Source organism: Ornithodoros turicata, chromosome 9 (genome assembly GCF_037126465.1).
Source record: "Ornithodoros turicata isolate Travis chromosome 9, ASM3712646v1, whole genome shotgun sequence".
NCBI classification, from domain to species: domain Eukaryota; kingdom Metazoa; phylum Arthropoda; class Arachnida; order Ixodida; family Argasidae; genus Ornithodoros; species Ornithodoros turicata.
This window is the reverse complement of record NC_088209.1, coordinates 29286514-29311764: the sequence shown is the minus strand read 5'-3', so window position 1 is coordinate 29311764 and position 25251 is coordinate 29286514. Positions and strand designations below refer to the sequence as shown.

At 43.4% G+C, this 25251-nt stretch overlaps 1 protein-coding gene across 5 annotated transcripts in view; it reads left to right on the top strand.

Moving 5' to 3' along the window:
* LOC135368540 (ATP-binding cassette sub-family F member 1-like) overlaps positions 1-17980 on the top strand; it is a 45847-nt gene extending 27867 nt beyond the window's left edge. For 3 of the 5 annotated variants that reach the window (XM_064601909.1, XM_064601911.1, XM_064601910.1), the window contains 17 exons: positions 12256-12317; positions 12562-12693; positions 12791-12891; positions 14052-14137; positions 14217-14356; positions 14982-15130; positions 15697-15780; positions 15857-15981; positions 16148-16260; positions 16335-16509; positions 16571-16645; positions 16740-16810; positions 16874-16906; positions 17018-17089; positions 17172-17333; positions 17432-17504; positions 17584-17980. In XM_064601909.1, coding sequence (XP_064457979.1) covers positions 12256-12317; positions 12562-12693; positions 12791-12891; positions 14052-14137; positions 14217-14356; positions 14982-15130; positions 15697-15780; positions 15857-15981; positions 16148-16260; positions 16335-16509; positions 16571-16645; positions 16740-16810; positions 16874-16906; positions 17018-17089; positions 17172-17333; positions 17432-17504; positions 17584-17768 — 1838 coding nt within the window. In that variant the 3' untranslated portion in view covers positions 17769-17980. Of the gene's footprint in view, positions 1-7852; positions 7955-11339; positions 11736-12255; positions 12318-12561; positions 12694-12790; positions 12892-14051; positions 14138-14216; positions 14357-14981; positions 15131-15696; positions 15781-15856; positions 15982-16147; positions 16261-16334; positions 16510-16570; positions 16646-16739; positions 16811-16873; positions 16907-17017; positions 17090-17171; positions 17334-17431; positions 17505-17583 lie in introns of those variants that run through there. The other 2 variants (XM_064601912.1, XM_064601908.1) reach the window with 2 other exon arrangements.
* The last annotated feature ends 7271 nt before the right edge of the window (positions 17981-25251 follow it).

Sequence of the window (25251 nt, the reverse complement as noted above, 5' to 3'; positions counted from 1 at the left end):
CCTCCTTGTTGCGCTGAATGCCAGTGAGGCCGGGGACCCACTGGACCCACCCGGTGTCTCTGTTCCCCAAGAACCTTGAGCGCCGTCAGGATATTCACTATCACCGGGCCAAGGAGCCGCGGATGCCCATGCTTCCTACACATTGCAGGGCTGATTTTTAGTCAGTGTATCACCCAGGAGCGAGGAGGGTAGTTCAAGACAGACTTTGGAGATTGCACGATGGCATACAGCTCCGCAGAGGTGGACGAAGTGCGATGTGACAGGCGAAACCCAGATGATACTGACTCGTCCGGTATGACAAAGGCAACGGAGGAGCCATCCGGCGTATAGACGAACCATCTGTGAACACAGCCGTGCGGCTTCTGTACCTCGTATCCATCATTTCCAAAGTAGATTGCTTGAGAACCAGAACGGGGATCAGGCTCTTCGGCCACAGGAGGCCCCAGGGCTCGGCAGTGTCCATGGTGCCGTTGAAGGGGCGGTCGGGGCAACAGTAAAGCCAGGGATGTTGCCAGATGCTGTTGTAACACATAGCGAGAGTTTACTGTTCTAACGCCTATGTAGCGTTTGAGCCAGAGGGCGGCGCCGGTGGTGAGCGAAAAAATACACTATATAGGGAGTTTTAGGAAAACGTAGAGGTTTCACGATAAAGTTTCCGAACAATTAAGCCAATCGCTTGATTCCTTTGGAGTGGCTGCCGTCACGTTGCTGGTATCTGATTGACTGACAGCGATACGGAGCAGGAATCGGAGAGCGCTTACGATTTCCTAAAACTCCCCACTGATGCAGTTACAGCTACTTTGTATACTCAGTACTGGTACCGTTACCTTTTTCCACTACACTGATTGGGTAGATTTAGTGAGCTGTTTTGAGTTGAATTACTATTAAATAAAGCGGAATACCTTAGATCACATGATGTGATAACGCATAGTGTTTCTCATCCTTTTCTTTCTTATGGGTTCTGCACACACCCCAGATATGAACCATACTATCTTTATTCCAAAGAAATAGACTGGACACTGACTAGATAGCGCACATTAACAATCCCAGCAGCTTATACCAGCTGTTTGCTTTGCTTCTCAACATTTCTCTTCACTTGCATACCTTCTGTTGGCACGAAGGAGCACAATCGTTTTAAAATTCTTCTCCGTCATTTGGGTTCGAAGATTTCGGCTTACGAGACCCCCCCCCCCCCCCACCCCCTCACAAGCTGAATAACTGCTCCACCGCGGCACCCACCTTGGCAACCCAGTGTTATATTTTTGAGAAATACAGACTTACTGTAGTACTGGGGATGACTGCGTAGAGTAACAGGTTGCTTTCCAGCACCTGTGTGAACGTAGTCTGTGTGAGTCTCTTAGCACAAGTCACTTCAGTTCAGTATCGGCGACGTGCTGAGCGCAGAGCCCTGGAAATAGAGCTTGCCCCATGGCACACGTGAGGACTTTGACTTGTCTCTTAAGCTTGTGTCTTAGACTTTAGTAGCGCTAAATAAAAATAAAAAAACACTGGAAATAAAAGTGCGCAACCTTTTCACAGTCATAACTCCAACGGTGTGGCGGGTGTTACTTTGCCTACCGGACGCGCCATGAGAACTCATAATGCGATGCGAAGATGCTTGTGGACTTTTCTATTGCCAATCTTAGAAGTGCTTTATTTCTCTCATCTCTCGATCCAGACAATACCTCGCACATGGCACACCGCAACCCAGATGAGCAGTACCATAGAGGTATCTACTTTTGACAGCGTTGACAGTGTTGACAGTACTGCAAGGGCACGACGGATGCTACGTTGCCTATACGGGACGCACCACTTGCTTTGGCAGAGTGCATGTATGAGGGAAAAAGAAGACGATCGTGTATTTTATCGAGCTGTGTCCTCTGGGCCAAGGGCGGTGAATACTACTTAGCAGCTGCGAATCCTCGTTATCCGCGCACGGTGCGATGGCTGCCCCCGCTTAACGATCCAAAAGATGCGGATACGGACCCATACCTCCAGAATCTAAAATCCATGGGCAAGATAAAGTTCAGCCAATGCCGTCGACTCTTCCAAATCCCTGGAAGAGTTGTGTCTACCAATCGCAAAGCCATAAAAAAAAGAAAAAAAGTACGTTCAAAGTACTATCTTGTAACAACACGTCTGAAACATCAAGACGAGAGGAATACCGGGAGTGTTATTCACTTCTTCACTCCCACTTTGTCTTCTTTTTTTTTTTCTTCGTCTCGTTATTCTTCCAAACTTGATCATGCGCGTCGGATGATGTCACGTTTCCACGCCCGAAATCCAAGAAGCATAATCAGGCCTGCAAAATGAAAAAGCAAGCCGTGCCGCCGGCTGTCAACTCCACTTTCGCTTTCCCCCTGTGTGTGACGATCGGAGACGCCGGGGATTGACTTCACTCTCACTTCGGAATAACTATACGTCCCTTTGCTTTTTTTTCTTTTCTTTTTTTTAAAATATTTATTTTTCGTTCGTCTTCCGCGCTATTTTAGTAGCGCGATAGAAAGCGTAGAAGGCGTACGTTTCGTGTTATATTCGTGGCTATGCGTGCATGCGGATGACCATATAGGATGCGCCGCGTTTTTTTTTTTTTTTTTTTGTCAACCGCAGATGAACAAGGTCGATTGTGTGTCTGTGTATATCGCTGGTTTCGGAAATTGCACAGTGACGGTCACGAACGAGGGAGGCAGGGAAGACGCGGGCTAGCTGGTTTCTGCGGTGCGACGTGAACAGGGTGAGAAAGAGAAATCGGAGGAAAAAAATAAAAACTGTAATAACGGAGAAAAAAAGAGAGGTGATTGACGGGATGTATAGGGAAACAATGCGAGTGTGTGAAGCCTGCGTCTAGCATCCGGGTAGCCTCGTGCCGTATCGGCCATCTCGGATGTTTGTAAAGGAATTAAAACATACACATACATAAAAACGCAGTCGACTGTCGCTGTGTACACCTCGTAGAACAGCAAAAAAATAAAAATAAAATAAAAAAGAAGGCACGACGAGCTGCTGTAGTTTTTGTGAAGTTAATCAAGGGGTTGCTTGCACTGTGGTTGAATTTTTCAGAATGTTTCCTCGAATAAGATTCGCGTGTTCTTAAATTTGTGACAAACATGTACGTGTCTCAACCAGCGTACACTGTAGTGAAAGTGCGAGTGCATAGGGTTGGACGGATAGTTCAAGGTTGTTTTCATCGGGTTGCTGCGAGAAAGGTAGTGGTGGTGGTGGTGGGACTGTTTGCCGTATAGACGACCCTCTGTTTACAAGCATGTGACGTCTAATATGTTTAATGTACGTCTGTTTTTGTATTTTTCTTCTTTTTTTTTTCTTGGTGCACGATTGGACCCTCAGTGTTTTCATAAGTAAAACTATTATTATTATTATTATTATTATTATTATTTATTATTATTATTATTATTATTATTATTATTATCTTTTCAGTCTGTCTAGAAGGAACAACCCCTACAAAAAGATATGAAATGGGTCGGTATCACTTACATTGACACCGCGCTCGTAAAATATCTTCATACGCACAGTACAGCTGCAGAAGGGGACATCTGTGTTTCAGTTCGAATCTGCGCCAAGCTCATGCTATAGTACTGGACCTCCACGATCATAATAAACCCCGCATTTTTTATTTTTTATTTTCATTTTGTCTTTTCAAGTGGATATCCACGACCAATCTCTCAAAATTGCCCGTGACCGGGAACGCCCTCACAAGCACTACAGGAAGTGCAATGGAGCCTTCGCTCAAGGCCGAACACTTTTGAAATCCAAATTTGATAATTCCCAATCGATTTGCGGAGCAATTGGCCCACCCATGACGAGCGGCCACTATTGTGGGATAAGCAGCAATTCCGTATTGTTGTTGTACCCCTCTGGAAGAAGCCCTCTTCCTATCAAGAATTTCAGGCATGAGCGAAAAAGTCAGGACCTGACAGACAGCGGCCAGGATTAAGAAAGCAGATGAGATGGTAGGCGAAACTGCTAAAGAAGGTAAACTAGCCCGCCCCGCAGTGGCCATGCAGCCCCGCGGGACAGATGGAACGCTGGATATAGTTTTTAGCAGAAGGTATTTCGTGTCTTTTGGTATGCGTGCATCCGGCAGAGATGACGGGTGAAGTCATCTCCTGCTGTTCTAGCGGGAGGCAAGCGGGCAAAGTTCGTGATGCACTTCGCGTGCGTGATTGCATACACGACGGAGGTATTTAATAAGCAGAACCTTTCGGCGCTATTGGCACGACCTGTGCTGGTATCAGGGATGGGCAGTATTTAAATACATCGTAATTAAAATAGTATTTAAAATATGTAAAAACGCGTATTTATATTTTGTATTTAAATACAGACTCGAAAAATTTATTTATGATTATATTTAGATACCAATTTTTGAGTAAAGTAAGTTTTAAGATACCTAGAAGATGCAGTCTTTGAGAGACTTGTTATATTAAAATCGCCATGATAATCCAATAAATAAATGCTGTTCTTCCTTGCCGATTTGTTGTTAAGATCATTAGTATTTCTGTAATTCCAGATGACATCGTCCTCGCAGTATTTATGGCAGTAGCTATGCCATTTAAATACTGTATTTATTTTTTGTATTTAAATACTCACATTGAAATGTATTTATGCGAGTATTTAAATACCACTTTCAACAGAGTATTTCGTATTTATATTTAAGTACTCAAAAAATGTATTTGTGCCCACCCCTGGCTGATATATGCTGTGTAAATCTACTCCAGTTATTATTATTGCACTGTGTACGACGAGCGCTCTAAATTAAACTACAAACGATGACTTTATTTTGACGATAATGGTTGGGTGTGTTTCATTGTTTCATCTCCACAAGCCACACTGTATATCCCATTGTACGCCGTAATTTGGTGAAAACATAATGATGAGTCAAGTATACAATTGAATTACAACTGCGACTACATTACCTACATTGAAAATAACTACCCATGAACAGAACAACTGGAGGTATCATTACCTATATAAAGTTTTTATTCGTTCGCGCCCGTGGACACGGGCGCGCTGTCGTGCTTGCTGTCCACGGGCTTGCTGTCCACGGGCGTGCGTGTGTGTGTGCGTGCGTGCGCGCGCGAAACAGACATGAAATCGCAAAATTTAAGTACTAAAATAAATAAGTCATGGGGGAAAAAACAGGAAGAAGGGGAGATGACATAGACCATACATTAATAATAGATTTGATGGCATTAGTAAGACTAGAACCCTTACGAAATATGCCAACATCATGTTTCTCGCACAGCTTGTTCCAGCAAGTTCGTATACGACAAAACAGACTTACCTTGTATGCGGTGTAATAAGGTTATTACAATCAAAGTTTCTCCAGGATGTGCTCATAATTGTAGTATGCGCTCTAACACCAATATGTCGGTCATACCAAATAGAAACGAAGCGACGTTGAACATGTTCAATATCGTTAGAAAGCCGTTTTCTTCGTATACAGTTCCAAGCAACAGGGGCCAATTCCAGGACGCAGGAAGCACAACAGCAAAACAATAAGCGATACAAGCACATTGGCTGAGCAAATGATTTTGTGATGCGTGAGATTATATCTAGTTTATGTTCCGGTAAATGAAGCTACGTTTTTCTAATTTATTTTGGAGTTAGGGTATACAAGAGTCGATTTAATGCCGAAGCGACACTACCCGCGTTTCTACCTTTGCTGACCAGCGCGGCATCGCCGAGAGGCATGTCCCGCTCGTTGATGGTATAGCCAAGGTCATGCTGAAGACTGGGAGTGGTGGGTTCGAATCCTACCACCGGCTGTGCTGTCTCAGGTTTTCCTTGGGCCTTTCCGAACACTTTCCAGACGAATGTCGGCACAGTTCCCCCTGAAGTCGGCCCAGGACGCATACCAACCCCCACGTCCCCCACTCCTTCCTGCTGTCCTCTCTCCATCTGTCCACGTCTGTACGCTGCTCATAGTCACCGTTGCTTCGCGGCGCTAACACGGAATAAAAAAAAAGAAAAGAAAACAATCAACCTTTGTTGAGCATTGGCTTGTTTCATGGAATCAATAAGGAGAGTTACTTGGGTTGAACGTGGATCATCTATACTACGATGCTTCCGAAGTTGCCAGGTAGATATGAATGCGTTCGGACGAGAGGCATCCCATCAGGTAGCAGTATACACACGCATACGTACGATCACGTGGTGTGATTTCGAATTCAATGCTTATTGATATCAATAGAACCGCCTTGATCACCCAAATAAAGTCGACTGCCTTTTATGTCATTCTCGTGTTTTTTCAAAATCATTTTTTGCCCCACCGTCCTAGAATGAAATTACCTTACAAGCAATATCGTTACAATAATACAAACTCAAGAATTTCATCGTGCCATCTCTGTTCTGTTCTCGTATTCGCTATCCGGTTACCTTCGTATAGGTTTTCCCTTGTGTCCAGGACCTCTTACGCACCCATTAAAGTATATCGCATAATCCATTTTCATCGTAGCTGATGATGTACCACATTGCTGATTCATCGTGCATAAAGTTGGTTGTACTATGATACCTTATTATACCTCACGGTATCGTGGCTTTGTATTTTTTTGTGTGTAGTTTTCTGTACTAAAAGTTATGTACACTCGCGATGCAGTACACTATCAGTGATGTAACCCACATCATGGTGTAATGTCCCTCAGTTGACCTTTGGAGTAAATATATAATATTGAAATAAATAAATTGATCAATTCATCGACACTGTATCCCACGAAGGACTGCTGGTCTAGCTTGTCAGGCAGTCTCAGTGAATGCTGCATGATCTCAATGTGAATACGACTTCTCTCGGATGCCCAGAATGATCCGTAGCGTGGGTAGCTCCCATCAACAAACGCTTCCTTGATCCTGTTGCGTGTCGTGCAATCTCTGTTCGGTACTTTATGCGTGTAAACGTGTTTGCTGATGACATGTTGTGGCCGCTCATCTGGGCTCACTTTCGGCACGAATAACGGTGCAGGGAAGAAGTATCCTAGGGGCGCGTGCGCAGTGTCGTAGTCAGTAAAAACCTCGTAATATTATGTAAATGGAGTTGTGACTACTCCTTTGTCAAGATTTGTTACCGTAATCGTGTCTGTCATATGGGCCAACGAACTCGGCGAGCCTGCACTCGTACGCCTACAAGTCATCACGCTTTTGATGAACTTGCGCAAGTCAGTAATATGTCCCAGCATTTGGCACTGCGGAGTTATGGGTGAAATTACGTTTCTGTTGTACGTTTATGTGTTGTGAATCGCTAGTTGCATTCATCGACACTGACGTTACTCTGGAACGTCCCATGGGCGTAACGAGAGGGGGGCAAGGGGGGCCGTGCCCCCCCTTAGAGCTTCAAGGTCGCTTGTGAAAAAGTGCACTCTTTAGTCATAGGTCGTCATGATTATGCTCAGATGTCATAAAAGGAACCTCTAAACACATGCACAGTCAGCAACGTCCGCCTCCAGAAAAAGAGGTGGTGTGTGTGTATGTGGGGAGGGGGACTTGCACGCTTGCCCCACCTGGAAGCACTTTGCCTCCCCCCCCCCCTGGAAAAATCATGGGAACGCCCATGGAACGTCCTACTGAATACTGATGCATAGTGTGCGAACTCTGATATGTTTTCTTATCTTTTTTGTCTCTCGTTGTATTTTGTTCCTCACAGGCGAGAAAAATTTACTCCGTCGATAACGACCACGTGTCCATCATATATACGTAGTTATTATGGCCACGTGTTGCTTGGTACTTCACCTATGTGAAAGCTGCTACCTACTGGCGATATTGTAAAAAACACTTACGATACCGTTTGACGCCGTGTGCTCTACATATTACCCGGTAGTCACACTTTTTTTTTTTTTCCTTCCAGCTCCAGTTAAGTCGTTCCGGTACATCGCTTAGCCTGAGAGCCCGGGATAGCAGGACGCAATATCCCGTTCGGCTTCAATACCTTCGTCAAAGGAAATTAAAGGTATCATCCATTGGGCGTGTATAGTCGAGGCCTGTCGAACACAAAGCTTGCAGCGCAGCAGGGGTTCAGGAGCCCACATCGGAAGGGTCAGCGAAAATAGACTCGAATGTCTTGGAACAATACAAAACGATCCTTGCACGTGTAACGAGTCAAGACTCTTCTACGTGGCTGACTGCCCTCGTTGAATGGGGGGTAATGCGGAAGGAAGTCCTGGACAGTCCACACAGCTTTGAGATGCGTAGCGACGACAGGTGGCGTGCTTGCCTATAACGAGAGCCTTTGTTATCGTACTGTGTTACTCGACCATCCAACAGCCTGACGGTCAGGGGTATGATACGTTGCAAGGTCGCCATGCGATGAGATAGGACGGGACGAACGTAATGTAACTCATCAACCATTAAAGTGCTTTTATTAGTTTATTTATTACTTTTATTTATACGTACAATATCTTTCGGCCGAAGTCTCTCATTACGGACAATAATCCTTTAATCCCCAAGCGGCCTTACCAACCTTTGCTCGTAATGAGTTAGCAGCGCGAAGCAACTGTGGCTAAGAGCGGCGTACAGACGTGGACAGATGGATAGAGGACAGGAGGAATGAGTGGGGGACAGGGGGGTTAGTATGCGTCCTGGGCCGACTTCAGGGGGAATTGTGCTGACATTCGTCTGGAAAGTCTTCGGAAAACCCAGGGAAAACCTCAGACAGCAGAGCCGGCGGTAGGATTCGAACCCACCACCTCCCATGTCTTCAGCACGACCTTGGCTACCACCAACGTGCGGACGCCTTAGCCCACTCGGCCATGCCGCTGGTGAAGGTGATGAGTGAGCGCTGGGCACCCTGACGATGAATTGTAGGCCATTCGCCCAGCGCTTTCACGACGTCAAAGGGTCGGCTATCAAGACCCAAGGTCCAGGGATCTCCGAAGTGGCAACATGAGCACAACGTACGTTTGGCATCCTCAGAGGTGATATATATCTTTTGCGTGGGCCCGCGTTGGTGAGCATTACGTGCTTCCCTGTCAGCGGCATCATTCCCAACAATGCCGATGTGACCGGGGATCCGCTGGAGCTCGATTGTGTGCCCCTATTGCGACAGCGGCATTGTACGATAAGATGATGTCGTACACTGTGACCACAAGACCACTGGAGGCCACAGGAGCGCGTACTTGAAGGCCGCTCTTGGAATCAGAAAGGATTGACCAGTCACCAGGTGTTGCTTGGTTGGCAATGTACTGGACCGCATTGAGAACAGCGTACAACTCTGCAGCCGTAGAAGACGTCTGGTGCGATATGCGCACAGCATGGTGGACACTGGAGCCCAGGATGACGAATGCACAAGAAGATTCGCCATGTGGTCTCGGAATTTGTATGATTTGGGTACCAGCGCGCATGCGGATAGCGTTTCAATGTTACTCACGCTCACCTATCTATATCTATAGTCACTGAGCTTCCAGCACCGAAATCTCACTCATTTAATCTTTTGTTCACTTCGTATATCGCTCTATGTTATTCACCCTCCGGTCTTTCAAATAATTGTTGTCTGCACCTTGAGAGGATTGAGAAACCCGCGCTTTTTACACAATGAACTTTAGATCGCGAAAGTTTTAATTACTGTCATCAACGGAACCTCCCCTAAAATTAGTTTGCCTGAAGCGCATCTATTATGAATTCAACAAACACAGGCTGTCAGGCCAGAGTCATTGCTTTTCTATAGCTGACTACGTCACAAAAGGTTGCCTCCGTTATGTTGTTTGCCGACCTGATCAGACTGTGGAAAAATAAGAAATGAAAATTCAATAAACGAAACAAGAAAGCGTTCAAGTTCAAAGCGTGAAAGCAAGACGAGCGCTTGAAAGAACGGAGCTTCACAATGGAGCGCTTTTGTTGACATGAAACCCAGCAACTTCCTATGCGCCCATGGGGCTCCACTCAACGCGCACAGGAATGCTTGACCTGCTACTGCGCGGCGCCTGCACGCCATTCGAATCTATCACAACTACAAAGGGAGCAGGCTTGGAATGCGTATTGGTGTGCTTCGCTGTGTGAAACACGGAATTGTTGTTATCATTTGTGAATTCTGCTTTTCTATGTTTTCTCCCCCTTTCGATACCAGCATTCGTGAGCGGTAGGAAAATGTGTGGCGTTACTAAAACCGAAATGGAAACACGTTCTTCCTTTCAACTACCAAAATTGTAGCCGGTAACGGTCGCGAAAATGAAAATGTATATACCACCTTTCTCCGCTGCCGGAAGTAGAAACGGAAAATAATTGGCTGGCATTGAATTAGGGTAGTAGCTATTACCGTTATGCAACAACTCAGCGATATATACAGGGTGCGTCACGTAAGACTGACCAGAATTTTTATTTAAAAAATGCTATGAGTGCAGCATAGATGTTAGTTCTTGCAGTTGAGTTCTACTGCCAGACGGACATCCTCTGGAGGACAGTATGTAACTACCAGATGACTATAGTTACCCGAAATTCATTAATCAAATTGTTAATTAGGGAATTTCGGGCAAAAGCGAGATAGCAGATTGAGAGACTATCCTCGTTGAACACCATTCCACGTTTTAAAAATCCTGAAACACGCACGTGCGCTAAAATATCCATCCCCGAATTTTGGTATGCAAATGAGCCCAAACCGAAAAAGCGCACATGAGGAGCGCGTCACCCTCGCCCACGGAGGCTTATATGGCCAGCTGAGCGGCACCTACTCCAATCATCCCCACCGATCCAAATCACGTGGCCCTCTGACGTGAAATGAGCGCTGTACTCCCCGCGTTCCCGGTCGCCGCAGTTTCGGTGTCGGCTCATTTGTATATCAAAATTCGGGGATGGATATTTTAACGCACGTGCGTGTTTCAGGATTTGTTAAACGTGACATGGCTTGGAACTAGGATAGTCTCTCAATATGCCATCTCGCTTTTGCCCGAAATCCCCTAATTAAAAAGTCAATTAATGAATTTTAGGTAATTAGTCGTCTTGTAGTTGCACACTTTCTTCGAGAGGATGTCCGCCCTGCCGTAGAACTCAACTGCAAAAATCTGTGCTGCTCTCATGGCTTCTTTTTCAAAATATTATGTAACGGATAAAAAAATATCCTGTATACATCTTTCTTTTAAAGAGATGACCTCATAGGGCGAATAAATGCGTATGTCCGTCCATAGTTCGACGGGACCACGTGACAGTGACTACGTGACCAAAAATTAACCGTCTTAACTAATTAACTTGTGACGTGTTCCCTTCGTCGAATAAATTCCTAATCTCTGGTTGTAATCTTTCACTGACATGCACACAATCCAAAAGGGACGAAAACGAAAGCGAAACCATTACCGATCGCTGGTGCTCCCCGCCGCACTCGGAAGGACTCCCTGCAAACACGTTCGTAACACTGTGCACAACGTGCGCCGTCAGCCGCATTGTCGTCTGGCAAGTGCCTTTCCGTGCGATTTGTATTGAAATTCCTGATATAGTGCAGTTTTCCAAAGGTATTACCGTCGCTTACGATATGGCTCCGAAGAAGAACAAGGGAAAAGTTAGTAAGAAAGAGCCGCCAAAGCCAGTGGAAGATGATCTAGAGAAAGATCTCGACGACTTGGACTTGCAAGACGACGGTGACTGCGAGTCACCAAGGCCTGCTAAAAACAAATTTACCGCACTGGCAAGTGACAGCGAAGATGAAGATAGCGATGGAAGTGAAGAGCAGGATACGAAAAGCAAGGGTGACAACAAGACCAAAACGGGAAAGAATGCCAAAACGAAGACTGACAGTGACTCAAAAGGCACCGGCTTTCATATTCTCCCTTGACCTTATTTTCATAACATATGCTGTCCGCACATTTAGGTCATACGTTGCACATTTGTGATAATCTTGGTATCATTCTGGTGGATTCACTGTGTCTGTTGCTTACCATTTACAATGTTCCACGTTACTCTGAACACGAGGGCATTCCCATACGGGGGGCAAGAAGGTCGTCTTTACTTTTGACAGCAAGACAATCACTAGCTTAGACGCGCAGTATGGAAGTGCTTAAACAGCAGCCATCACTCTAATACGATGTAAAATACTGATGAAGTGCCTGAAGTATCTCTAAAACAATGTAGCCGCAACCTTCATGGGCAGGCTGTTGATGAGCTCTTGACGAGTGCTCTCTGCGTGAAGGTATTAGAAAAAGTCTGCTAGAGCGAACACACCAATTAGGTTTGCTAAAAACACAACAGGTGGCCTTCTGTTTTATTTTTCCTTTTGTATTTCTATTTTCTCATTCATATCTTATATATTGCCCTTTTTCTACATTGCAGACACCGATCGAGCGGAAGGAAAAAAGCTAACACATAGGGAGAAGAAACTGATGAAGAAACAGGTTGGATTAGCTTTGTCAAAGATTTTCATTTGAATATTATGTTCAAAACAGACTTGTGCATAACTTAATTAGTTTTGGGAGTAACGTGGTATATCTTACAAATACTTAGTATTTGGTATCCAATGTGAAAATTTTGTGGAAATAACTTGTGCAATTTTTTTTTCTCTTTTGAGACAGGAAGGGCAAGAATCGCCAGGAATACCCAGTGCTTCAAAACTAAATGACGTTTATTTCTCTTCTGCAGTCTGAATTTCAGAAACAGCTCGAAAGCCTGAACAAAGGAAAGACAAGTGAAGATGGCGGACAGTTTACAGTTTCTCAAGCCGACAAGTCAGCTGCGCAGCAATTGCAGCTGGAAAATGCAGTAGATATAAAGGTAACATTTCCCGCTGTCTTTTGTTGTATTTGTAAAATTAAGAAGCTTTTGTGAAATATTTTCTGTTAAAACTGTTTCTTCTTTTACGTAATTACAGGTTGAGAATTTTTCTATATCCGCTAGAGGAAAGGATCTGTTTGTTAATGCCAGTCTCACCATCACAGCTGGAAGGCGTTATGGTCTTGTTGGACCAAATGGGTAAGAATGCTAGATTATTTTTTAAAGTTCACCTTTGGCACAATTTCGTACATTTGACACAAGTACTGTTTCTGGTAGCACAGTGCTCAAGTTACTATTCATAATATATTTTTAAGGTTTGAAGCTGATACAAATTCCCTGAATCATAGTGTTTCAGGAACAGCAACCGATATAGCAAAAAAAAAAAACCGATAAGCATGATGTCAGAGCTGAGGCACAGGTTATCTCAAATTGTGGAGTTAGATACAGAAGGTCTGTGTCTGTGAACTACAAATTCGGCCGTGCTCCTCAGCTCTGACGACTGTCTCCGGAGTATGCTGTGTGTTTGTTGATGTGGTACACTGGTTTGGGACTTCATTTAACAAAATTGACGCATATGAATTTGTGCGCATGCACTATTTTTCGATGCCTCATACATTCTTTGCATTTTCCGCTTTTTGTCGTGGAATCCAAGCATGGAGTGAATAGAAACATGAGTTGAGAGCTTCCAGTCTTAATAATGCTGTTGTTGAATATCACGAAACTTATCACAACTACAATGAAATACTGTTATGGGTTGTTTGTAAAGATGAGTGCGGGAGTGGGTATACCCGCACTGCCTCAGAGGATTACGCGGCCATATCCACAATACCCGCAGGCGCAACGCCAGCCCATCAGCTTTTGGTGCATGACCCGATTCATTGCGAATATATGGCCCAAAATGCCTTCCAAGACGTTCTTCGCTTTCCCCCCATATCCAGACCTTCAGTTGTGTGTGAGACGATGACAGCTTTGTCATTTAATGGCACCGTGTTCTGTGCTTACCCTTTGACTTACGTTTGCCGAACGGGGCTAATTTTGGCTACCTCTCGGCACCACGAGTGGTACGCTTCGCGTTAGTAAGCCGGCAACCATGTCAGCAGTCGGCACAGCATCTCGCGCGTTGGAAAAGTAGCTCTCTAACGGACAGTGTCCTCAGCATCAATAAATTTTTGTGCTGTGACGATCACATGGCATAACTGAAACCTGCGTACGTATTGGGCTGCGGGTACGTCTGCGGGGGTGTGGTGCGGGTACGAATTTTCCTACCTGCACTCATCTCTTACTTATTTGGTTCTATCAAACTATTGAGACCTTGACTTTGAGTGCACAACCGTCACAGAACCTTCTCTTCATTGCAGGCACGGTAAAACCACTTTGCTAAAGCACATAGCAAACCGGTCACTAAACATTCCACCGAACATAGATGTCCTACTTTGCGAGCAAGGTGAGACATTGTCATGCCCATTGGGGAAATGGCTAAGAAGACTGTAAGGAAATACCACATTATTTGTTTGCATATGCAGAGGTCGTTGCTGATGAGACCCCGGCAATTGACGTGGTGCTTAAAGCTGACGTGAAGCGGACAAAGCTCATCGAAGAACAGAAGAAACTAGAAGAAGATGCTGCAATTGGAAACCTAAAGAACCATGAACGCCTCACAGAGGTGTGGTCTTAAAGAGACTGTGAAATTTCCCATAAAATTTTTGCTAGAAACAGTTATTCCAGACAATGACCTACGTAGTACACCAGGAAATTTTAGTACACCTGGACCTCTCCTCCACATATACCTGCTTCCTCTTGCACACCTCCTCTTGCTTCTTGGCTATTACATGCATAAGTTTCATTGCTCATTTAGCATAATGGGATTTTAATGTGTAAAGTTATAGTTAGAGCCTGAAGTTTTCGGGAAATATTTTTTTTGAAATTCGGGGGTAAAAATCGGGTAAATAAACATGTGCACTAAATTCATGCGAATTCGGGTGGAAAAACTTCCAGTATGCTAAATTCAGGGAGAAATCGGGCTCAGTTACTCAAACTAACTGTAGTGGTTTGGTACAAATGGTGATGTAACTGCATCTACTACGAAACAATTAAGTTAGTGCCTTCCTACAGACGTCCCAGTGAGGGCAGTTTGCCGGGTAAAAATCGGGTTTCACCCTAAAGAGGTAACCTTCAATTCGGGGTGCAAGTTCGGGGAAGAATCGGGTAAAACCCTAAAACTTCAGGCTCTAGTTATAGTGCTGGCGCTCTGGTGTGATATGTTATCTTTTCTTTTTTCTCTTGCTCAGGTATACGAAGAACTACAGGTTATTGGTGCTGATGCAGCCGAGGCACGAGCTCGCCGTATTTTAGCTGGTTTGGGATTCACCCGTGAGATGCAAGACAGACCCACCAACCACTTTTCTGGAGGATGGAGAATGAGAGTCTCTCTTGCCAGGTATGCATTAAATGCTTCTGTTGTAATCCTTATACAGTCGAGCCAATTTACAACGATATTGACAGGAATGCGAAATTCAATCGTTATATCGGCGAATCATTATAGTTGATCTTTTGCGAAATTACCAATCGGGATCACGTCAGCGAAGCAGAACGGTACAAAACCGTTTTATCTAGCACTAGATTGAAGCAGTTTTGTGTCCACGAAAGCTTATCCAATGACAACGTGACCGCTGATAACATATGATGGTTTGGTCCTCTTGAAATTGATGTCCTCGTTCATTGCTCGCCATCATGGTGTCATTGTCACATAAGTTGTATTGTGTAGGGAGAATTCTGCTTGCAATATGTGAGCGAGCGTTCTTGCGATGACCCTTTTCTCGAAGTGTTTACGTGCGTTTCAATGAGTGAGCTGGTGGGAACCAGCAATTTGAGCATGATGTCTGAGTTACTGTTACATTAAAGATCGTAATAAACATGCTCGACGATATTGCAGATGTTCACCGCGTAGTCTTCCTTACCGCAGCTGTTTCAGAGGCTAACTCTTACTCTTTGTTTTCCTTTCAGGGCGCTGTTTATGGAACCGACATTGTTGTTGTTGGATGAACCGACAAATCACTTGGATTTGAATGCTGTCATTTGGCTAGATAAGTGAGTGGCAGCTCTGGCTCTTTTACTCTGCTTTGTTTCAGTTCTCTGTGGTACAGGAGGTATTGCAATCTTTCAGTTACCTGCAAGTGTGGAAGAAAACACTACTGGTTGTGTCGCACGACCAGAGCTTCCTCGACAACGTGTGCACCGATGTTGTCCACTTAGATAATCAGAAACTTTATTATTACAAAGGAAATTTCAGTAAGTACCACTATGACAACACACAGCATTACATAACTTACATAACCTGAATGCTGGGCATGTGTATATGAGTGGGGGAATCGGGCTTATCTGGGGCAGCAACGAAACACTGATTCTGTGTGTTAGTAGATGTGTAAGTGCCACAATTGACAATTACGTTTTGCAGGTCAGTTCAAAAAGATGTATGTACAGCGTAGAAAAGAGCTGATAAAAGAGTATGAGAAGCAGGAGAAGAAGCTGAAGCAGATGAAAGCCTCGGGCATGTCCACAAAAACAGCTGTAAGCTCAGGCTTGATAGATCAACATATATGTGCATTCACTCTGATGTGTTTCACCACCACTCGCACCTGCAGACAAAGACCCAGGTTCAGGCGCTGACACGAAAGCAGCAGAAGAACAAGCAAAAACTACAAGGCACCGAAGAGGAGGAAGGCCCAGCTGAGCTCATTCAAAAACCAAAGGACTATATCGTCAAGTTCAAGTTTCCAAGCCCACCACCATTGAGCCCACCTATCTTGGGTGTCTACAGTGAGTGAAAAGCTTGTGTGTCCGCTGTACAAAGAAAGTCATTTCGGGTAACGTTTTACAGATGTTGATTTTGGGTATCCCAATCGGCCACTGCTGTTCAAGGACCTTGACTTTGGTATAGATATGTCATCTAGAGGTAAGGGAACACACAATGTACACAGAATGTATAAATTGCGCTAAACGTAATTTTCTTGACGAAACATTTTGAACAAAACTATGTACCACATTAGTGGCCATCGTCGGACCCAATGGAGTTGGAAAAAGTACATTTTTGAAGCTTCTTTGCGGAGACTTAACACCGGTGAGTATTCTGACAAAGCTGCTAGTATTTCGTCATTCTATATCAAACTTCTCTTCTCTTCAGCTCAAGGGTGAAGCGAGACGGAATCACAGATTGGTGGGTTCACAACTACGTATTTCTCACCAGTGTTTGTTCCCCCACGTTTTAACACACCAGTGTTCTCAAATTCAATAAACGTAAACAATCAATTATGCAAACTCTTCATAGAGGATTGGCCGATTTGACCAGCACTCGGGAGAACAGCTAAATCCTGACGAAAGCCCCGTCGAATATCTACAAGTAGGTTAATGTATGCTGTAGTATTAACACTGGAGTCACTATGTAGAGATGTAGTCTGAACAAAAGTGCTTTCTTTTTGTAGCGACTGTTCAACCTAAACTACCAAGATGCCCGTAAACAGCTGGGAAGTTTTGGTCTCGTGAGCCATGCCCATACAATCAAGAATCATGACCTCTCGGGAGGCCAAAAAGCAAGGGTGGCCCTTGCTGAGCTCTGCCTTAGAGCCCCAGATGTGTTAATTCTGGTTCGTACATTGCCACTTATGCTTCCTAGTACTACTACTGTATATTTTTGGGTTCTGTGTCATTGAAATTTAATAATGGTGCTCCTACTTCAAAACAGGATGAACCAACAAACAACCTTGACATAGAATCCATCGACGCGTTGGCTGACGCTATTAGAGATTTCGAGGGTGGTAAGTAGCTGTACCTGTCTAATGATCTGGGAATGTTACTTGCCGTGTGTTTCAAAATGATTTGTAAATTCATTTGCAGGTGTGATTATTGTGAGCCACGATGAAAGACTCATACGAGAGACAAACTGTCAGTTGTGGGTCGTTGAGCATAAGGGAATAGAAGAGATTGACGGAGACTTTGAAGACTACAGGAAAGAACTGCTAGAGTCGCTCGGAGAAGTTGTGAACAACCCAAGTGTTGCAGCTCGTCAAGCTATGGACTAACGGTACAAAGTTGTACTAGCTGCATAACAAAATTTTTTACAATCACATTTCAAGAGGTGAACGGTGCAGTTGTCGTGGATGAAAGGCACAAGCATTTGTTGTATGGGAAACTGGGGAATAAATTTGCTATAGATTGGCGCTTTGAGGTCACTAGCCACCAAAAGATAATATGTGAAGTCAACTGGTTTTTGGAAATAAAATGATTCACAGTATTGTTTGTCTTTGTATTTGGAATATCTAGTTTTGCAATCACATTGGGCATAAATTGAAGCCTTATGAAGTGTGCCTACCTGCTCAAAAAGTTAGGGCTGTGTGAATAGTAATTTTAAAACTGAAGCGAATAGCTATATGCTTAAATCGAATACAAAGTGAATCCTTTTGTAACTAGAGCGAATATGAAATGTATGCTTCTGTAACTGAACCGAACACACAGCATCCACACGGAAATACGCACTATATTCGTGATGCATGCAGTGGCTTCGTGCGCGGGACCTGAGGCGGTCGCCTCACTACCCCCCCCCCCCCCGTATAGCCGGCCCTGATTGTATAAGCATGCATTATGGGGGGGGGGGGGGGGGGGGGTGACACATGCACTAGTGACTTGTGCCACTTAATGTACCGTATTTACTCGCGTTTAAGACGCACGTCGCGATTTTTTCTCTTATCTGCGGCGATTTCCCCGGGATCGTCGAACGTCAGGATTCTGCCTCCGTCGCGATTTATTCCGGGATATCAGCGGCAATTTCCCCGCAGTCGAACGTCGCGATTGTCCTTCATCGTCGCGAGTCTCCCACGTCAAATCGTCTTCCGTTCCATCAAGCGTGGATGAAATACTTCTCGATGTGCGTTCCGTCGCATCCGTCGTTCTTCACTCCGGTGCCAGGCGCTCCTCCTCGTTGACAGCGCGAGCGCGATACGCTGGCTGGTGCTGCGCGAGACGATCCGGCCGTGCTACTAAAGTCGGGGTGCGTTTAATGTGCGGGGGAAAAAAAGTACCAGCATTTCGGCGCTCAAGTTGGGGTGCGTTCAATACGCGAGTGCGTCTAATATGCGTGTATATAAATACGCATGTACTATGGAATATCGTATGTAGCACTTACCCGCGCGCGTCGTGCACTTCGCGTCGTGCACTTTTTCTTGTTTTTGCATGTGAGTGCAGCTTCGGAACTGTTCGTTTTAAGTAAGTAAGAAAGTAAGTGTTTGAATATACATTCGGGACAGACATCGGTTTGAAATTCGAATGCAGCCATATTCGATGCCGAATTCGAATCGAATATGCATGCGCTACCAAAAATGCAATCACATGGTTTTTTCCCGGTTTTGGTGTCATGACGCGAGCATTTTTCGAAAGCGCTGCACGTTTATTGGCTAGCGTAAAAAAAGGGGGAGATTTAGCTGATATCGTAGCAGATGTCTTAGCTGATATTTCAGCTGACATTTCAGCTGATATTTAACTGATATTTTAGCTGATATTTTAGCTGACGTTTTAGCTGATAGCTTAGCTGATGTCTTAGCTGATATTTCAGCTGACATTTAACTGATATTTTAGATGATATCTTAGCTGACGTTTTAGCTGATAGCTAAAATATGTAATGCAGCGTACACACACGTAATGCACATGCATATGGTACACACGTAATGCACATGCATATGGTACACACGTAATGCACATGTATAGGGTACTCCCCATCAGCGACGACGCACCCGCGTGGCATGGGCCAAGAACTGTAGCCAGGTTGAATGTCTGTCTGCTAGCAGTAGTCAACTGTGCACAGACTTGCCGCCTCTCCGTTTCGTATAGAGCTCACATTCTGTTAGGGCGAGCTGATGTCTTGGCTGACGTTTTCGCTGATAGCTTAGCTGACATTTTAGCTGACGTCTCAGCTGATATTTTAACTGATATCTTAGCTGACATTTTAGCTGATATCGTAGCTGATGTCTTAGCTGACGTTTTAGATGATATCTTAGCTGATAGCTTAGCTGACATTTTAGCTGACGTCTTAGCTGATGTCTTAGCTGACGTTTTAGCTTATGCTTTAGCTGATTTGTTACTACCTCACTTCGTAGTTGTATCAGGCGGGCAATGCCACAACTACCGCAGGGGGAATCGTGCTTCCTGGTCTGACTTCACAGAGAATTGTGTCGACGTTTATCTTAGAGCCCCCTTAGCACGCAGGAGTGTTAGCTGATATCTAGCTGACATTTTAGCTGATATTTTAACTGATATCTTAGCTGATACTTTAGCTGATGTTTTAGCTGACGTTTTAGCTGACATTTTAGCTGACATCTTAGCTGACAGCTTAGCTGACGTCTTAGCTGATGTTTTAGCTGATTTTTAGCTAATATCATAGCTGATAATGTTTACCCTTATATGATAATGCTACCCTATGTTTAGCTGATTTGTTACTGCCTCACTTCGTAGTATCAGGCGGGCAATGCCACAACTAGCGCAGGGGGAATCGTGCGTCCTGGTCCGACTTCACAGAGAATTGTGTCGACATTTATCTTAGAGCCCCCTTCGCACGCAGGAGTCTTAGCTGATATCTAGGTGATATTTTAACTGATATCTTAGCTGATATTTAGCTGACGTTTTAGCTGATATCGTATCTGATGTCTTAGCTGATGTTTTAGCTGATATTTTAGCTGACATTTTAACTGATATCTTAGCTGATGTTTTAGCTGATATTTTAACTGACGTCTTAGCTGATATTTTAGCTGACGTCTTAGCTGACGTTTTGGCTGATGTTTTAGCTGACATTTTAGCTTATATTTTAACTGATATCTTAGCTGATACTTTAGCTGACGTTTTAGCTGACATCTTAGCTGATGGCTTAGCTGACGTCTTAGCTGATGTTTTAGCTAATATCATAGCTGATAATGTTTACCCTTAGATGATACTGCTACCCTGTGTTTAGCTGATTTGTTACTGCCTCACTTCGTAGTTGTATCAGGCGGGCAGTTCCACAACTACCGCAGGGGGAATCGTGCGTCCTTGTCCGACTTCACAGAGAATTGTGTCGACATTTATCTTAGAGACCCCTTCGCACGCAGGAGTCTTAGCTGATATCTACCTGATATTTTAAGTGATAATTTTAACTGATATCTTAGCTGATATTTAGCTGATGTTTTAACTGATATCTTAGCTGATGTTTTAGCTGACATTTTAGCTGATATTTTAACTGATATATTAGATATTTTATCTGATATCTTAGTTGATGTTTCAGCTGATATTTTAGCTGATACCTTAACTGATATTTTAGCTGATATCTTAGCTGACGTTCTAGCTGACGTCTTAGCTGATGTCTTGGCTGATATCGTAGCTGATATCTTAGCTGATATTTTAGCTGACATTTTAGCTGATATTTTAGCTGATATCTTAACTGATATCTGAGCTGATATTTTAGCTGGTATCTTAGCTGACGTTTTAGCTGACGTCTTAGCTGATGTCTTGGCTGACGTTTTAGCTGATATCTTAGCTGATAGCTTAGCTGACATTTTAGCTGACGTCTTAGCTGATATTTTAACTGATATCTTAGCAGACATTTTAGCTGATGTTTTAGCTGATAGCTTAGCTGACATTTTAGCTGATGTTTTGGCTGATGTTTTAGCTGATATCGTAGCTGATATCTTAGCTGACGTTTTAGCTGACATTTTAGCTGATATTTTAGATTATATCTTAGCTGATGTTTTAGCTGACATCTTAGCTGATAGCTTAGCTGACGTCTTAGCTGATGTTTTAGCTAATATCTTAGCTGATGTTTTAGCTGATTTTTAGCTAATATCTTAATTGATAATGTTTACCCTTAGATGATAATGCTACCCTGTGTTTAGCTGATTTGTTACTGCCTCACTTCGTAGTTGTATCAGGCGGGCAGTTCCACAACTACCGCAGGGGGAATCGTGCTGCCTGGACCGACTTCACAGAGAATTGTGTCGACGTTTATCTTAGAGCCCCCTTAGCACGCAGGAGTCTTAGCTGATATCTAGCTGACATTTTAGCTGATATCTAGCTGACATTTTAGCTGATATTTTAACTGATATCTTAGCTGATGTTTTAGCTGACATCTTAGCTGATAGCTTAGCTGACGTCTTAGCTGATGTTTTAGCTAATATCTTAGCTGATGTTTTAGCTGATTTTTAGCTAATATCTTAGCTGATGTTTTAGCTGATTTTTAGCTAATATCTTAGCTGATAATGTTTACCCTTAGATGATAATGCTACCCTGTGTTTAGCTGATTTGTTACTGCCTCACTTCGTAGTTGTATCAGGCGGGCAGTTCCACAACAACCGCAGGGGGAATCGTGCGTCCTTGTCCGACTTCACAGAGAATTGTGTCCACATTTATCTTAGAGCCCCCTTCGCACGCAGGAGTCTTAGCTGATATCTACCTGATATTTTAAGTGATAATTTTAACTGATATCTTAGCTGATATTTAGCTGATGTTTTAACTGATATCTTAGCTGATGTTTTAGCTGACATTTTAGCTGATATTTTAACTGATATTTTAGATTATATCTTAGCTGATGTTTTAGCTGATATCTGAGCTGGTATCTTAGCTGACGTTTTAGCTGATGTTTTAGCTGACGTCTTAGCTGATGTCTTGGCTGACGTTTTAGCTGATAGCTTAGCTGACATTTTAGCTGACGTCTTAGCTGATGTTTTGGCTGATGTTTTAGCTGATATCGTAGCTGATATCTTAGCTGACGTTTTAGCTGACATTTTAGCTGATATTTTAACTGATATTTTAGATTATATCTTAGCTGATATTTTAGCTGATATCTTAGCTGATATCTGAGCTGATATTTTAGCTGATATCTTAGCTGATGTTTTAGCTGACGTCTTAGCTGATGTCAGCTGATGTCTTAGCTGACGTTTTAGCTTATGCTTTAGCTGATTTGTTACTGCCTCACTTCGTAGTTGTATCAGGCGGGCAATGCCACAACTACCGCAGGGGGAATCGTGCTTCCTGGTCCGACTTCACAGATAATTGTGTCGACGTTTATCTTAGAGCCCCCTTAGCACGCAGGAGTCTTAGCTGATATCTAGCTGGCATTTTAACTGATCTTAGCTGATAGCTTAGCTGGCGTCTTAGCTGATGTTTTAGCTAATATCTTAGCTGATGTTTTAGCTGATTTTTAGCTAATATCTTAATTGATAATGTTTACCCTTAGATGATAATGCTACCCTGTGTTTAGCTGATTTGTTACTGCCTCACTTCGTAGTTGTATCAGGCGGGCAGTTCCACAACTACCGCCGGGGGAATCGTGCGTCCTGGTCCGACTTCACAGAGAATTGTGTCGACATTTATCTTAGAGCCCCCTTCGCACGCAGGAGTCTTAGCTGATATCTAGGTGATATTTTAACTGATATCTTAGCTGATATTTAGCTGACGTTTTAGCTGATATTTTAACTGACGTCTTAGCTAATATTTTAGCTGACGTCTTAGCTGATGTTTTTAGCTGATATTTTAACTGATATTTTAGCTGACGTTTTCGCTGACGTCTTAGCTGACGTCTGCTGTCTTTAGCTGTCTTAGCTGATATTTTAGCTGATATCTTAGCTGATATATTAGCTGACATGTTATCTGATATTTTAGCTGATATCTTAGTTGATGTTTCAGCTGATATTTTAGCTGATGACTTAGCAGATGTCTTGGCTGATGTCTTAGCTGACATTTTAGCTGATGTTTTTAGCTGATCTTTTAACGTATATTTTAGCTGACATTTTAGCTGACGTCTGCGCTGACGTCTTAGCTGATGTTTTAGCTGATTTGTTACTGCCTCACTTCGTAGTTGTATCAGGCGGGCAATGCCACAACTACCGCAGGGGGAATCGTGCGTCCTGGTCCGACTTCTCAGAGAATTGTGTCGACATTTATCTTAGAGCCCCTTCGCACGCAGGAGTCTTAGCTGATATCTAGCTGATATTTTAACTGATATCTTAGCTGACATTTTAGCTGATATTTTAACTGATATCTTAGCTGATATTAGCTGACATTTTAGCTGATATTTAGCTGACGTTTTAGCTGATATCGTAGCTGATGTTTTAGCTGATATTTTAGCTGATATTTTAACTGATATCTTAGCTGATATTTTAACTGACGTCTTAGCTGATGTTTTAACTGATATTTTAGCTGACGTTTTAGCTGACGTCTGCTGTCTTTAGCTGTCTTAGCTGATATTTTAGCTGATATTTTAACTGATATCTTAGCTGATATATTAGCTGACATTTTATCTGATATTTTAGCTGATATCTTAGTTGATGTTTCAGCTGATATTTTAGCTGATGACTTAGCTGATGTTTTTAGCTGATGTTTTAACGTATATTTTAGCTGACGTTTTAGCTAACATCTGCGCTGACGTCTTAGCTGATGTTTTAGCTGATTTGTTACTGCCTCACTCCGTAGTATCAGGCGGGCAATGCCACAACTACCGCAGGGGGAATCGTGCGTCCTGGTCCGACTTATCAGAGAATTGTGTCGACATTTATCTTAGAGCCCCTTCGCACGCAGGAGTCTTAGCTGATATCTAGCTGATATTTTAACTGATATCTTAGCTGATATTTTAACTGATATCTGAGCTGATATTTTAGCTGATATCTTAGCTGACGTTTTAGCTGATGTTTTAGCTGATGTTTTAGCTGACGTCTTAGCTGATGTCAACTGATGTCTTAGCTGATATTTTAGCTGATGTCTTAGCTGATGTTTTAGCTGATGTCTTGGCTGATGTCTTAGCTGACGTTTTAGCGTATGCTTTAGCTGATTTGTTACTGCCTCACTTCGTATTTGTATCAGGCGGGCAATGCCACAACTACCGCAGGGGGAATCGTGCGTCCTGGTCCGACTTCTCAGAGAATTGTGTCGACGTTTATCTTAGAGCCCCCTTAGCACGCAGGAGTCTTAGCTGATATCTAGCTGACATTTTAGCTGATATTTTAACTGATATCTTAGCTGATACTTTAACTGATGTTTTAGCTGATATTTTAGCTGACGTTTTAGCTGACATCTTAGCTGATAGCTTAGCTGACGTCTTAGCTGACGTCTTAGCTGATGTTTTAGCTGATTTTTAGCTAATATCTTAGCTGATAATGTTTACCCTTAGATGATAATGCTACCCTGTGTTTAGCTGATTTGTTACTGCCTCACTTCGTAGTTGTATCAGGCGGGCAGTTTCACAACTACCGCAGGGGGAATCGTGCGTCCTGGTCCGACTTCACAGAGAATTGTGTCGACATTTATCTTAGAGCCCCCTTCGCACGCAGGAGTCTTAGCTGATATCTACCTGATATTTTAACTGATAATTTTAACTGATATCTTAGCTGATGTTTTAACTGATATCTTAGCTGACATTTTAGCTGATATTTTAACTGATATCTTAGATGATATTTTAGCTGATATCTTAGATGATATCTTAGATGATGTTATAGGCGACATCTTAGCTGACGTCTTAGCTGATAGCTTAGCTGATGTTTTACCTGATTTTTA